General features: G+C 33.8%; 2 protein-coding genes across 4 annotated transcripts; one reads left to right on the forward strand and one right to left on the reverse strand.

Annotated features, from left to right (window-relative positions):
- Window positions 1–7,080: 7,080 nt before the first annotated feature.
- On the reverse strand, window positions 7,081–10,038 carry LOC114164136 (chloroplast processing peptidase-like). Of its 3 annotated transcripts, none has more exons than XM_028048675.1 (7): window positions 9,782–10,038; window positions 9,454–9,689; window positions 8,925–8,987; window positions 8,775–8,843; window positions 8,358–8,444; window positions 8,041–8,108; window positions 7,081–7,686 (listed from the first exon to the last, which is right to left on the reverse strand). In XM_028048675.1, exons 2-7 carry the CDS (start codon window positions 9,679–9,681, stop codon window positions 7,617–7,619), a joined length of 585 nt encoding a protein of 194 aa, XP_027904476.1. In that variant the 5' UTR covers window positions 9,682–9,689; window positions 9,782–10,038; the 3' UTR covers window positions 7,081–7,616. The 3 variants fall into 3 exon arrangements, with proteins under 3 accessions (XP_027904476.1, XP_027904475.1, XP_027904477.1); XM_028048674.1 differs by having other exon boundaries at window positions 8,925–8,996; XM_028048676.1 differs by lacking the exon at window positions 8,925–8,987.
- A 3,498-nt stretch (window positions 10,039–13,536) lies between these two features.
- LOC114163279 lies at window positions 13,537–15,803 on the forward strand. Its single transcript, XM_028047494.1, has one exon. It carries the CDS (start codon window positions 13,615–13,617, stop codon window positions 15,682–15,684), a length of 2,070 nt encoding a protein of 689 aa, XP_027903295.1. The 5' UTR covers window positions 13,537–13,614; the 3' UTR covers window positions 15,685–15,803.
- Window positions 15,804–16,694: the final 891 nt, after the last annotated feature.

Here is a 16,694-nt window from a genome sequence, read left to right on the forward strand (position 1 = left end):
GGAGCTCTGCTAGGGCTTGAGCTACGTCCTCCTCCGAGCTTATTGAATGCTTTTCCTCCACGTAAGTCAATCCCTAACCTTTGTTCCACTCCCGTTTTTTCTATTCCAAAGCTTTGATTCCATGTTGTTCTTTGTCTTGGTCTCATTTTCGCCTCCCTTGGTTATGTTTTTCAACTTCGTAAGTTGTAGTCGTGTCGTAGTGCTCTTCTTTGGTGGCCTTTTGTTGGATTAGCATCTTTCAAGGTAAGGGAAGCTAATGATTGTGCCTTAGTATGTTTTTTTATTTGAATTATGGAATTATAGGTTTGTTCTTGTTTCAAGATTGTGAATTTCATTTTTAGCAAATTTGGGGATTTTTTTGTTAATTGGTAGTTTAATTCCATGTATTGATAAGAAAAACTTAGTTTTTAAAATGTTAATTGTTACAGAAGAGATGTTTTTTTTTTTTTCAAAGAATCTATGGTTGTCTATTTTATGAGAAATATATATACATATATTGAATTTGGTGGATTATAGTGACATGTTGAAAGTGGATGCATGTGAGATTAAGTTGTTGGTCTTGGAGAAATATGGTTCTTGAGTTGAATGGAGATGAAACTCTTTTATTTTGGCAAGTGATGTAGAATATGGGTACAAGGTTGGACTTTGGGGTTGTAACCATGTTTGAATTAAGGGTTTGATACTACTTAGCTAAGGTTTTGCTTTTACTCATTTATAGACTTGGTAAATGTAGAATTTAGGTAGTTTAGAATGTAATTGGAATGAGAGATATTGATTGTTGCAAATGTTTATTGATATCATCTAGATAACATATGGATGCACATATGACAATGATGTTTGTCAAACAAACAAATCCTTATCGTTGTTTGGAGGAAAGAACTACATTCATTCATATTTTAAGTTTTAAAGTTTGGGGATCAAACAGTATCAAAATTTAGAAAATGAACGAAATATAATTTCACATAATAGTTTATGCACTAAAAATATATTTAATCCTTAAATTTTAAAGGAAATAATTACTTTAAGTTTATCTCTTCAATAAAACTTTTATATATATATATATATATATATAGCAAATATAAAATTACTTTGTTTTCTACATTTCACAATTCATTAGTTATGATTAATTCTGGTCATGACATTGTAATAATAATTACTATTGTTAAAAAATATTGTATACAACATATATTAACATAAGTTCTTCGTCACAAAGTTACAAAATTATTTTCACATTATAATGAAAAATAAGTGTATGTAGGAATATCACTACTGTATATATCACATTCAATAACAATAGAAAATGTTATTGCGTTTAAGAGGATGACAACTATTTGGTTGTTTATGGAATTTTTGGTTTAAACTTTTTATTTGGTAGATGAATTGTTTGTATTCTGACATGTTTATGTCATTTATGGCTGCAACTTCGGGTTGATGTCTCACTAAAATGCATTATGTTTTGTTGGATATTTAATCACTTTCTTTGTAATCAAGCCCATCATGATTCAACAACCAAACTTTATGTGTTATATATATAATTAGCTCTGATGCAAAACATTATTATTAACAAGTTTATTTAACTATTTCAATCTTTTGAATAAATAATACTTAAAATCTTATGGACATTCTCCACTTTACCTAATGTATTATCTTGATTTCCTTTTTTGCTTTTAATTGCACTAAAAATGTTTTCGAAAACAACATATCAATCAAGGTTGAACATCAAGGAAAATTTCAATCACAAAAAATATTTAACATTTTAGTCGTTTTTCTATTAAGGTCTTAATGACTCACCATTAGAAAAAGAAATTTTAACGATTACAGAAAGTGACTTATAATAACAATGATTCATTCATTCATACATCTTTCAAAGTAAATTACGACACTTCTTTTTTCATAGATAAGCGACGATGATTATAAGAGGAATTGATGTTATTTTAATGATAATAAATAATTATTTTTTGTTTTAGTATATATCCTAACTTGGAGACAACAGAATGCTGGTGATTTGGGGTTTTATATATATATATATATATATATATATATATATATATATATATATATATATATATATTTTAAATGTGTTAGGATTATTATATTATTAATCAAAGTATTAAAATATCTAATTAGTTATATTTATGATTAAGAATGTATATACGTGATGATATATCAAAATGTGTAAGAACAACATTATTTGAATTTGGATAAAGGGACCAAATTAAAAATATTGGAATTAAATAAGTAATTGACAAAAGTTACATAAAGGTTGTTCTCCATCGGTGGACACACATGTACATTATTCTTGTTCTTTTCTCTCTCGCTATCCCATTAAGAGAGATAATTAAGAAGAAATTTTAGGTGGTCTACATTTAGAAGATCATGTACCAATATTTCATCTTTGTTTTCAATAATGAGATATGCTTCCTCTTTTAGTCCTTTAAAGTATTGGAAACTATTTAATTATATGAGGATTTATTACATTTATGTTTTCATAAACCAACAATTGGTATCAGAGTATATTAGTTTATGATTAAGTTTTTTATTCTTTATTGCATGAACCCCAACTATGGTAATTCCCGGTATGGTCTTCATCTTTTACATGGGATTCCAAATTCTAATGAGTTTGAGTGGATTCGAGAGAGAATTATGTGTTGTTTTCTTTAAGGAATTTAAAAGTGATTATGAATAGATTTGAAAATAAAATTGGTGAAAGTTTGTGAGAGATTTTATTAATGTGATAGATTAAAAAATATGTTTTAATAGAAGTATTAATTAGATTACCATTTTACCCTTTATGTAGTAAGTAGTATAATTTGATATTTGTAAGAGTAAATTTATTTTGTTAATTTTTTGTAAGATCCATTTTTTTTGATCCACTTTTGACCCACTATTTCAATCACTCTTCAATTATCTATTTTGATTTCTTTTAATGGTGTGATGTGATAATTTAAGGGTGATTGAAGTAATGAGTTAAAAGTGGGTAAAAAAAAGGTCAAAATATCATCATCCTTTTTCTTAACGACTAAAACGGAAAAAATAAAAGTACCAAGTGGTGTGGAATCTGTTCCAAGTGATGTGGGATCCGATCTCTTCTCTCATGCCATGTTTAGATCAGTTCCAACTTTGCTAGGATTAGATCTCTTTACTCACGACATGCCCTGAATCGGTTCCAATTATGGCAGGATTTGATCCATTTTTCAGTGAATGTTGTACACTTCACTGGATCTACACCAACTTGTTATTTTTTATTTTTAGACCTAGTCACGCACACACAAATCACCTCGCATTACGCGAAATACTAAAAATGATACATTCCGCCAATCAGTTTGTCCTTGTTGCATCCACCATGAAAGCTGAACTTGTGTCATGCTTTGAGGCCACAACTTAGGCTAATTGTAGTAGTCGATAATATTGCAAAGTTGCTGAAAATTTATTGCGATAATTCTACAACAATCTTCTTTTCTAATAACAACAAATATTCCAAAGGTATTACACATATATGATTAAAATACTTTGTCGTTAAAGAAGAAGTTCAAAAATGTATAATGTTAATAGAACACATTAGCATTGATCTTATGATTGCTGACCCTTTAAAATAATAGTTACACCCACATTGTAAAATCACATTAGAGAGATAGAGATAATATAGTAATTCTTGGAAAGAGATAATATAGTAAGTCTTGAAAAGGAGCATGTTCATTAAATGATGTGCAACTTTGATCACTCTTGTAATTTCTATATGTTTAATTATAAAAAATGATGGAATCAATTTATGTAAAGTTTGCACATTATGATTTATGTATTAAATTGTAAAATATTATTGACATCATATGAGTCAAGTGAGAAATGTTAGAATTAATTGGTAAATTAATTCGATCACGTGACTCATGTGAAATATTTTAATAAATTCAAATGTGATTTAATAAAATATAAGGATTATTTATTGTTATGAAAAATCATAATAAAAATAAAAACATATAGTAACCAATTTGATAGTTAACAAAAGGAGGTTAATAAGTGGATTAAGATTTTATCTCTGTTTATAAAATTCTTTCATGGTTAACCATCGTAAGGTGTGATAGGAATCAAGAAAATGTAGAGAAGAAAGAAACGCAAAAAAAAAAAAAAAAAAAAAAAAAAAAAATTGGAAAAAGAATGTTGGAGAAGAAGAAGATGAAAAAACATACTTTATAGATTTCTCATAGATTATGGTTAATATTTCTTTAGTATAATTTATGTGAATTGTATGAGAATCTTCGTAAAATCTTAGAGTACTTTTCTTGAATGAAGTAAGAACGTAAGGAATCTACAAATAACTTACAGGGTAAAAATATGTTATTTAAAAAAAAAGTCGCAAAACTACTTGACCTGTTTGACTAAAATAGAAATTAAAAATATCTTGCATTTTCTCTTTATTTACCACACTTACGCGATCTTGAACATATGCCATATTTATAAGTAGGAATTTTCTAACAATCTACGAATACTGTCTGTCTTACAGTCTAACAGATACCAATTTTCATAGGTTGGGTGGCTGTTCGTTTTTGAGACATTGTCATGTTAAAAAGCCATCTTCTGTCGTAAGAAAGAATGTTCTTCACAGATTGGCCTACATTTTATGATCGAATGGAAGACCAAAGTGAGTGAATGAGTTTTTTCACAGCTCAAAGAATCAAGCACGAGTATTTTCCTGAAAATTCTTGAGTGGATGTAAATGTTTTAAACATAAATTATTGATTTAAAATTGGTGCACTGTGATAATAAAAGAAAATACAGGAACAATCAATGGGAAATTAGAACAATTTTCATTTTGAAGATAATTACTACAAAAAACTAATGATCAAAAAAGAAGCTTTTGACAAATCAGAGACAAATATATGTTTGAAAGTATAATTTTCTCGTAGGAATCATATCGAGAAAGGAAGGTGGAGAATGTAGAGCCCTCTTATTTCAGCCCCAATCTTTAAGGGCTACCCCAAGGTCTAATGGGCCTAAAGATTGGTCCATAGGGAGCTAAATGACCCAAGACCTGCTCTAATCCACTCATTTGTCTCATTTTCAAAAAAATAGTTCCCTTATTCCCTCCTAGAGCAATTGCGAACTCTCTGCTAGGATTTAACCCCCAATCTTGGTCAAGGTTACTCAAGCTCGATCTCATTTTCCGTTTCATGTAAGTGATTTTCAAGCTCTTTACGTATCCTTTCTAAGTCATTTTCGTACTTCCAGTTAGGGGTTCCATAGTAACCACATTCCTTTACTGTTCCGTTATTTTCCAGCTTCTAAGTTTGTTCCTTGAGTTGTGGTGCTCCGCTGTTGGTGTCGAGGCCTTACACTAGCTCATTCCAAGTAAAGGAAGCTAGGTTTCTTCGCTTCTTGTCGTATGTTGGTTGTTTCACTTATATTTTATGATTGTTGTGCTTGGAAAATGCTTGTCTTGAAATAAGAATGAACTGGTTATCGTTGGGAATGTGTGTATGTCTCTGTCATGTGAAACAGGAGATGGCGAACTGATGTTCTCGCCCAGGCGAGCTCATCTCGCCCAGGCGAGAGTTGCAGAAACTCACCCAGGAGTATTGCGCGAGTACTCACTCAGGCAAGTGAACTAATTTTTGAGCGAAAAACCATCTCGCTCAGGCGAGATAGCCTCGCCTAAGCGAGCGCCCGCAAACTCTCCCAAGGCCATTGTCACAGTCTCGCCTAAGCGAGAGTCTGCAGCTTGAGCGAGGGTACTCCTTTTGCCTAAGCGAGGACGTCTGGCTTGAGCGAGACCCGCTGCAGGTTACACTGTTTTCCTTCGCTTGGTAGTTATGGACTGTTTGATTAATGGATATACCCGATTTAAAATATGAGGCTTGGAAAATGCATGGAAATCTGTGGTTATGAAATTGGATTGATGTGTTGGTGTGATTTTGGCATGAAATTGATTGGATTATTGAATAATGTCATGAAAGGGATAAATATGCATGAATGGGAGGGTGTATGGGTTATGAATGACGAACTGGATAAATTCTTGGCATATAATGAACATGAGAGGATTGGCTATGAAAGTGGCATGGTAATGAGATGAGCTAAAATTCTATATTCATGGATGGAGTATGAGGAGTTGGTATGGGTTTGACCTAAAATATAAAAGAAGTTGATTATAAAGATTGACATGGGATATATATGCGTGATGAATACATTACTTACTTGTTTGATTATTATTGGTCCATAGTCAGTGCGTAATTCCTTGAAATCTCTAGGTGGGGTTTCAGGGTCGTGCTTCAGTGGTCGGGACGTAATTCCATGGCTCCTGTTAGTGGGTGTCCATGGTGGTGCCCCATCTATATAACTTAGTAAGGATTCAAGTAAGGATTGCATCTTGACACTCAAAGGAGTCAGTTAGTCTCACTTAGAGCGGATTGACTCTTGTGGTGAGAGTAGTAGGAGGCCTGAAACTCATTAAGGACTAACCTTGTATGTGAGGGAATTGATTCATTGTAACACTTGTAACACATAGCTCGGGGGTGAGCAGAGGTATCCACCACAAGTGCAAGCATCCGCTGAATCCGACCAGGTTATATGTATCCGGATGAGTCGAGTCGAGTCTTAGTGTATTGATTTGAAGGTCATAACATGCTTGGATGATGTGTGTATATTGGACTGTGAAAATATATATGATTGCATGATAAAATCTTTTTTGCTCTAGCTTACCCTTTACTTGTTTGATTACCTTGTATGTTGTTCTTCTACCTTTGCGATGATCATCAATTTTGGGAGCATATGCGAGTGGTACTCGTGGTCAACAGGAGAGAGATGATTCCGCTGCATAGTCTACTTGGGCTGGACTTCACGTTTCATTTGGGCTCTTCTTTAGGGCTAAGGCCCGTGTATTGTGTTGCCCTTAAGGCCTTCTTTCGAATGTTGGCTATCACTTACTCCTTTGGATTGTAGGCATTGTAGTGAGTTTTAGTATTCCTTTTTAAATACTTGGATAACTATAAGGAGTGACCTTATACTCCGCAACTTGACTCTTTATATTATCCGGTGTAAGATTTCATTTAATTATATCATTATTTAAATAGAGTTACAGAGAACAACACAAGTACCTAACAATACATTTCATTATAAGTTGCATAATAGTATTTTCAGGTGTAACAAATGGAGGTATAATGCCAAAGGGCTTGGTAGGGAAGATATAAAGCTTAGTGAGCTAAAAACATGGTAAAATCCATCATGGGGAGAAAGCAACTACGACTCTGCCTCCTGTTTCTGCCACAAGACAAACAGGGCTTAAGAATGACTAAAGCAACAACAATATTTGCTTCAGTTTTTACACATTTCTCTAACCATAATTCATACTAGATATTATGCAATGTGACTCGACTAACAGTGAACCCTGCAGAATCACATGTCTTTATTTTTTCTAAAGATGAATTTCATGCTCTGAATGTGGGAAGCCTGCTACGTGCATATGAGAATCCATTCAAATAAAGAGTGGCCAAAGGGCGTGTGCATCATTTATGGAACAGCTGGAGGAAACTCTTCACGGAAATCAGATTTCCTAGTATGCGCTGTCCCATTGGTCAGACCATAGAATAGGGCACCAGTTCCTTCAGTACATCTCAATGATGTTTGGGTCAAATGTTTGTTGGTCTATGATAACAAGTGACATATCTTCCAATTATGTTCTTCATAGGAAGTGGTCCCCTATTCATCATCATCACAGACGGTAAGGTTCAAGATTAACAGGAGGTAAAAGATACTAATACTTAGTTCATGTCAATATAATCTAAAGAGAATGAAGATTTTTTAATAAAAGGCAAAAATAAATGTTTCACATTTATGTATACATCAGTTTGCTTCTATAAAACCATATTTTCTTATTTCACCACTCGTATTTCTTCAAAACTAAAGAGAAGAACTGACGTAAAATTCATTTAGAAAACAGATTAATCATTTTGTACACCAAAACATTCAGATAATCACACCTCTCCCAAAAGATTAAAATTAATAGAAAAGGAAAGAATAAAAAGTCAGCAACATCTGGCTGTAGTAACTTACCACACATGAGAATCATAACTGTTATTACGATTATCGCCTAGCACATAAACATGGTCATTGGGCACAGTCTGCAAGGACACCAGTTGTACGAGGAAAAGAAAAATATGAATCAATGAACAAATAAATACAGAACTAATCAATCATTTCAGTTCACATAACAAAAACGAGATGAGCAGAACAGATGAAGGTACAGCGGTCACCATTAATCAGATATTACGGACCTTTTAAGTTAACCCAAAAAGCTTTATGCTCACAATTCATAATTGTTGAATGTAAAATAAATGAAAAAGGACCGTAACAACGAACAGGGATCTCACGGTTAATGGAATTGTGTATGCTGGTGGTTGTGCTATGAAATCTTCCTGCTGAGCAACACCATTGACGTAGAGTACCCCATGATGAACCTGAAAGATGACGGAAGATTCAAGTGAAAAAGACGTAATGCTATTTTCCTACGCTCATACAACATACTATTACTAATTGTCAGGACATAACATATAATTTGATCTAATTTATTACCGATGGTTGTCATAAGACATGAAACTGTGGCTAGTCTGCACGGTAGACTAGATCACTAAAACAAATAATAAGAGAAAAAACAAAGCCTCAGTTTCAAAGATAGTATATTTAGAAATCAATTTTTTATGCCCTCGTAATTTTGGCATGGACTTCCAAAGTAGATACACAATGTCAGTGTAATGCAAAAAGAAACGAAGTTTGCAGAAGAGTTATACCTCAACAGCGTCTCCTGCTTTTGCTACAATTCTCTTAATAAAAACAGTTTCTGTGTTTTCTCCATATAACTACATAACAGAAAACCAATCATGTAATTGAATTGGAGATCTGCAAGTAGGCTACACAGATTCTATACCATTGCAACATACCTGTGTTGGATCCTTAAATATTATAATATCATGTATAGAAGGATTCTTGATATAATATGAAGCCTGGAGAAACTTACAATAAAAAGATAATTAAAATTCAAAAATTAGAATTGAGGGATAAAGTAGAAAAATAGAGATAACAATTGATCCCATTTCTGAAAGTTCAGCGAGTAAAATGATTCAAAGGAAATTTAACCTAAGAACGCGATTTTGGAAGATAAAAACATCTTATGAGGAAAGTTTGTAAATCGAAGCAGCTTAATTTTGACAAACGTCTCAGTCAATTTCAAGATCTTTTCCTTCAATCTTGTGCACTAAATTAAAAACGAAGAATAATAAGAGAAAAGAAGATAACTAAGGACAAGGCTAGCCATTAGATAGGAATCCATTTTGGATTGAAGTAAATTCAATTTGGCACAACCAAAACTGTGACATTGATCGAAATCCCAGTGTATACAGGTAGATCGCGATCCAAAGAAAGAAAGAAACAGAAAAGGAACAAGAGGAAAAGCAGAAGAATATCGTGCACCTTTTCCACAATAATTCGATCACCAACACGAAGAGTGGGGAACATAGAAGAGGAAGGTATGAAGCGAAGCTCGGAGAACGTGGACCAGAGAAGTCCAACGACCATAAGCCTAAGGAATCCGTCGAGACCCGGCCATCGAAGGAAGCCCCAACTCTGACACGGCATCCATCGCAGCGAAGGATAACTTGTTACGAAGTTGTATATTGCAGAAGGCCTCAATAAGCTCATGATGCAAACTACATCCACATAGCAGAAAAATAAATGAAGAATCAAAGTCGTGGTTCATTAAAGTAAATTGAAAACGCAGATGAAGGTCGAAAAAGAAAACCAGAGTGTGAATGGTGCTGAAATGAGTTTCCACTTGAGAGGAGTAGTAGCAGAGAGTGGTGAGTGAATGGTGCTGTGATCTCTGCGAAACAAAAGAAGTTTGAACCTGTGTGTATTTGACTGGGAGATATATGGTGGAATGGAACAGTAACAGTTGATGCTTAGGGACTAAGTTTCTACGCTCAAACGCGCTTTCTTTCAATAATAATTTATCCTTATCTTTCAACCCAAAAACGGATTATGTACTATCACAACAAACTTTTCTTTTCTTCAACTCAAACAAAAAAATTCTAACATGTAACCACTCTCAGTCTTTGAATTTCTTTTTGTACTATATAGAAAGTGAAAAGACGACTTCTTTATCGTAATTTAAATATTGTTCTCGCATTTTCTTTTGCGAAGGTTATAACTGATTCTTTCCTAATCAGAATTTTTTAAAAGGTTATTTCAATATAAATTAGAAAAATTATTTAATCTATTTTGTGACAGTAATTTGGAGATTACGATTTTAATTCGACCTTTTATACAATAATAGTAATAAGAATAGTTAATATCATTTATAAGACATATGTGCACTGAGAAAACAATTAAATATTTTTAAAGAATTTCATATCATTAAGAATATGTATGATTAATAATTATATAATTTTAAATTTTAGCTATCATAAAATTTTTAGTGTCTAAGAAAATGGAGCCATGATCCGTGGCTCTGATTCTAGGAAACTCAAATCCCAACATTGATTCCTAACTAACTAAATGTCTGAATTCCTAACTAAACCTTATCCTTATACTGTGGTCGAATTTCCCTGAAAATTAGCGTTTGGTAACACGTTTCACACGTTAGTTCCAGGGCCTTCCTCAGTATACTCTCCTCATATTCTGCGAGTGTCCTCACAGGCAGAGGCGGCCCAACGAAGGGACAGGGGAGCCGTCGCCCCCAACTTTTTTTCAAATATTTTTATTTATTTTATATGAAAATTATTTTATTTTTAATTTTTTAAATTATGTATAAGAAAATTTATTTTTTGGAATTTTTTAAATAATAAAAGTATTTATTGAAAATTGATAAGAATTAAAATAGGTATCTTTTTATTTATTTTATAAAATATAACATTTAATGCTAATAAATAATAAAACATAAAATTAAATTTAATAAAAAATAAATTAATTTATTAAGGTATTTTTTGTTTTCTCTCTCACTTTTTTTTGAGTTTCTCACATATTATATCCACTTTAAACTTTTACTTGTTTTGTTTTCTTTTGTTTATGAAGAAAAGAAGAAAGTTGAACACAAATTCATTATTTTGTATCCTCATTTTTGTATGCTTTCTTTTATTATTGAAGAAAAAAGTAATTCTTTTTTTCTCAATTGATAATAAAATATTAGTTTAATAATTAATATTATTTTTATCTCACGAGGATTTGGTATATTCATTTTTATAAATATAGAAGAAAAAGCAATTCACTAAGTGTTTTTTAATAACTGGTTTTTAATTGTGACTTGATTATCATATATTTATATTTTATTAATTACGTATCGCAATTTTTATTTAGATTATGATAAATTATCTTTTAGTATTTTTTTCTACAATGAAAATTATCAAAATAAAATTGCAAAATAATACGGAAGATGAATTTTTTTGCTGACAATATGATAATTTACATTAAAAATAAAATATAACTAAAATTTTTAGTATTGATTCAATTATTATTGAATTCAATAATCTTACGGATCCATAATTAAATATATAAATTTTAAGTGTACTTTAACACCCTCACAAATATCGAGCAAGATCCGCCACTGCTCACAAGTCCATCAAATATTAATTTTGATGTTTAAAAAGTTATAGTTTTTAATTAATTTTACTATTGTATCTAATTTTTTTATCGAATTATTGATGTCATGTTTACATCGGTGGAGATAAACATTTGAAAGTGGTAAAATTTAAAAATATGATTAGATATCCAATTTCAACTCCTATTTCCATGTGTCAATTCCTGTTTTATTTTCAGTTTATTCATTAGTTGAGTTATCTTTTATAATAATATACTGTCTAAAAAATATTATCTGAAGATAAAAAGAGAGAAAACTAATTAATAAAATTATAAGGAGTTCTCTTGAAAATTTAGATTGATTAAATGAAAATAATGAAAGTGGGGCTAAGAATAATGAAGTTAATAATGATTTAAGTGAGCTTTGTGATTTGTCAAATATATATCTAATAATGAAAATTTGACATTAATGAAGAAAAAGTGTTTCCCTATTTAAATGAATAAAAAAACGCTAAGGAATTCAAAAAGTGTTTTATTCGAATAAAATTTAGGGTTAAATATGTTTTTGGTCCCTCAAGTTTCAGCGAAAATTGGAATTAGTTCCTCATCAAAATTTTTGATCAATTTAGTTCTTCATCTTTCAAAATGCGTGAATTTAGTCCTTTTAACCAAATTTTGTTAAGTTTTTTTTTTTACGTTTCAAGCGTATTTCATGATAGTATTTAAATTATTTACACTGTTCGATACATTTTTGTTTCAATGTTAACTTAAATACTATCATGAAATGCGTTTGAAACGTCAAATAAACTTAACAAAATTTGGTTAAAAAGACTAAATTCACGCATTTTGAAAGATGAGGGACTAAATTGATATAAAATTTTGATGAAGGACTAATTCCAAAATTTACTAAAACTTGAGAGACCAAAAACATATTTAACCCTAAAATTTATATATGCCATCATGTTCCTAATTTTAAATGATTCTTTCTTATATTAAAGTTGCTTTGTATCTTTTCAAGTGTTAGTTAATAAGATGTTGACGTACAATTTTTTTTTCTCCAAATTGAAAATGTTATATATTTGCTTCTAAAATATTCTTATTTGTTCATGTGATTGTAGCACTAAAACTTTCTTTATCAAAATTTGAAACAAAATCTCACCCGAGATCATCAAAATCACAATAAAAGTTAAATGATTTAAAATATTTATCTATTGAGAAAACATTATAACCAACATTACTGATGTTGAGATCATTACTAGTGATTTTGCATATCAAAAAAAGGCTTGAAGAAATAAAATTTTCCGATCATTTTATGTATTTTGTTTTTATGAGTAGTTACTAAAACAACATTGATTTTAATAATAATAATAATAATAATAATAATAATAATGAAGAATAAAATAAAGATGGATGGAATGAAAATCGGAAGACGCATTGTTAAATTTGAAACAATACCTACTACTATAAATTAATTTAATTATATTTATCGTTATGACATTTGTTTATTATTAAATTTAAAATTTGTGATGGTCTAATATATAAAAAACTGTGGTGGTTAGTTCTGAATGATTTTACCTCGATTTTTAAATTTACGTAGAAGCATTAGATGCTAACATTAGGCCTCTCCTCTTATCTATTCTCCAACAATAAACCAATCACCTAAAGTACCCACACTCTTAGATTCTCTCCTTTCACTTTATTCTAAGACAAAGTAATTAATCTCCACTTTAATTTAAAAAGGTCAAAAATAATATTATGTAGTAACTGTTATTGTTTTCATCTTACTTTATTAATAAAATCTTCAGGTGACGTCACTGCAGACGAAAAACATGAGCTTACAAATTAACTTAACCACAATGATTGAATAAATAAATAACTAAGTAAAAGGTGTTTGAAAGAAGAAAACAAAAATATTTGTTGTTATTATTTTCTAAATAAATTATAATAGAATTTTAGTGATGAGGAAAATTTGAAAGGATAAGGTGGGCCCACTGATATTCTCTTCAAAGTTTCTACACAACACCCTGCACTGCACTGTCAGTGCAACACAAACTCTGTTTCATGATGAAGAGAAACCACAAACCTTTTCCGTTTGTAATACTGCTACTGTTAACGCTCAGTTGGGCGGCGGAGGAGGAGGCTTCCACCACCATCATCTTCACCACCCTCGGCAGATCCTTCTACGCCTTCGACATATACTCTCTTCCACTTCATCAAAAACCTCTAAACCCTGACCAAGAACTTCAGCTCACCGATGGCCGCTCCGTCAATTTCAACGGCCATTTCATTTCCAATGCTTCTGCTATTCAACTCCCTGCGCGTTCTCCTCCTCTCCAACTCGTTTACGTAACGGAGAGAAACGGCTCCCCCTCCATCTACTACGACGCCGTTTATACTTCCGCCACCGCAACCAGATCCACTCAGGAATCTGTTACCGCAGAAAGAAACCAAATCCCTCTGTTACCGAACAAGCCCACCGACCCTTATCCACCCTCCATCAAAGACAGACCCAGTGTCACCCCCGATGGAGAGTTTTTAATATACGTTTCCACACACGAGAATCCCGGTGTACCACGGGCCAGTTGGGCCGCGGTTTACTCCACCCACCTCCAATCGGGCCTCACCAAGAGACTCACACCCTACGCTGTCGCTGATTTCAGCCCAGCTCTCTCCCCTTCCGGTCTCTGGACCGCTGTTGCTTCCTACGGCCCAGATGGGTGGGCCGGCGAAGTGGAGGATCTTACCACAGACATATACGTCTTCCTAACTCGTGACGGAACTCACCGAGTCAAAATCGTGGAGCACGGAGGCTGGCCCTCATGGGTCGACGATCGGACTCTATACTTCCACCGCCGAGGAGACGACCAGTGGTGGAGCATTTACAGAGCGATTATCCCCTCCAACGGTCCCGTTTCTGTTGACTCGGTTACCGTCGAACGAGTCACCCCACCGGGTCTCCACGCCTTCACACCCGCTACCTCCCCTGACAACCACAACTTCATCGCCGTCGCAACGAGAAGAGCAGGCTCAAGCTTTCGTCACATCGAACTATTCAACCTGGTGAATAACGAATTCACGGAGCTGACTAGGTTGGTCTCGCCTCGCTCTCACCACCTCAACCCGTTCATCTCACCCGATGCATCCCGTGTAGGCTACCACAAGTGCAGAGGAGAACCCAACGCTCACAGTAGCCCCCAGCTTCTCCTCGAAAACGTTCGGAGCCCCGTCCCCGGTCTATCTCTATTCCGGTTCGTCGGTTCTTTCCCGGTTTTCTCCCCCTCCGGAGACCGCATCGCGTATGTTAACCTTCCGGGGATTTACGTGGTGAACCAGGACGGCTCGAACCTGCGTAAGGTTTCCAACGCGTTGGCGTTTTCCACCGCTTGGGACCGGGTCCGACCCGGGGTGATATACACAGCGATTGGGGAAACCTTTGCCTCTGTGAGCTCGCAGGTTGATATCGTGTCCATTGACGTTGATAACGAGAACAGCGTGAAGAGGTTGACCTTAGACGGAAAGAACAACGCGTTTCCGTCACCCTCACCGGACGGGAAATGGATCGTGTTTCGGTCGGGTCGGTCGGGTCATAAGAATCTTTACATAATGGACGCAGTTGACGGAGAGAGAAAGGGGCTTCGAAGATTGACGGAGGGTCCGTGGACTGACACCATGTGCAACTGGTCACCGGATGGGGAATGGATCGCTTTCGCGTCGGACCGGCATGCCCCGGGAAGCGGGAGTTTCGAGTTGTACGTGATCCACCCGGACGGAAGCGGGGTGCGGAAGGTGATTGAGAGCGGGTCGCGCGGGAGGACGAACCACCCGTATTTTAGCCCGGATGGGAAGAGCTTAACGTTTACTTCGGACTATGCGGGTATATCCGCGGAGCCAATATCGAACCCGCATCACTACCAGCCCTATGGTGAAATATTCAGGGTTAGATTGGATGGGTCGGGTATTGAGAGACTGACCCATAACTCGTACGAGGATGGAACACCCGCTTGGTCACCCAAGTATATACGGCCAGTGAACGTTGAGATGGCAAAGGGTGGACCCTACTGCTCCTTCGAAGATTGTCATTGGCTCAACACTATGCCCAATTCCTCTTCAGCTTTCTGCAGTGCTCTCTAGTGCACTTTCTAATTTAACACTATGTACCACTCCACTTTAGATGTAGCTTCAGTCTTCATCAAGCTTAGATTGTAAGCGAATAAATAAATAAATAAATAACTGCTCTTAGGCTTTACTTACTTCTTTATATTCGGTGAATTCAAAGAATGATCGCATGATGGAGTATAGTAGAATGTAGTCACTCTATAATTAAGAATCAAGTCTTAGTGCAACGTAGCATCAATGTGACAGATGAAATCAACACAATTCTAATATACCATCTTCGTTTGAATGACTATACTTTAGTATAAAGTGATGTATACCATTTCAATTAAACAATTTTTTCACCACTAGATAGAAATGAATCCTAAGAGAACAACCTCCCTAGGTCTCCCTTGACCATGTTGTTTACGATGGTGTTTGAGTGTCTTACTAATGTTGAGCAACGACCACATGCTATAAATAATAAAAGAAGTGTCTCAAAAGTCTTTATTTGGTTCCAAAATTTATACATTTAATATATTTTGTTCTCTATATAATATTCGTTTTACTCGATTGAATTTTAATTTTAAAAAAATGAGTCTTTATTTTTGTAGAAAGAATTTAATATGACTTATTTTTTGAAATTGGAGTTAAGGTCATTTGAAAATTTCACATGTTAAAATATGGATTTATCACATGTCAAATTCTAGGTCATCTTCTACTATGAAGGTGCCACAAACTCATATTTTGACATGTGACAGATCTAGAGTTTTACACATGACCACTTTTAAATGGTGTTAACATTAATTCAATAAAATAGGTCACATTGAGTAATTTTCAAAACATAATATGAACATGTTCTGACAAAAAACTCAGCGCTCTTACTGATACAAAAATATGAAGTATTCTCTTGACCTGATGTGAATTATGTACTAAAAACTGAAATATCATTCTTTGTCAACCAGATCTGTCAATTCATGCATTCTCATCAACAACACCACTGGACAATAGTCAAATGCATTCTTTGATATCTTTTTGGCACGGTGCAT

This window comes from Vigna unguiculata, chromosome 9 (assembly GCF_004118075.2).
Source record: "Vigna unguiculata cultivar IT97K-499-35 chromosome 9, ASM411807v1, whole genome shotgun sequence".
NCBI classification, from domain to species: Eukaryota; Viridiplantae; Streptophyta; class Magnoliopsida; order Fabales; family Fabaceae; genus Vigna; species Vigna unguiculata.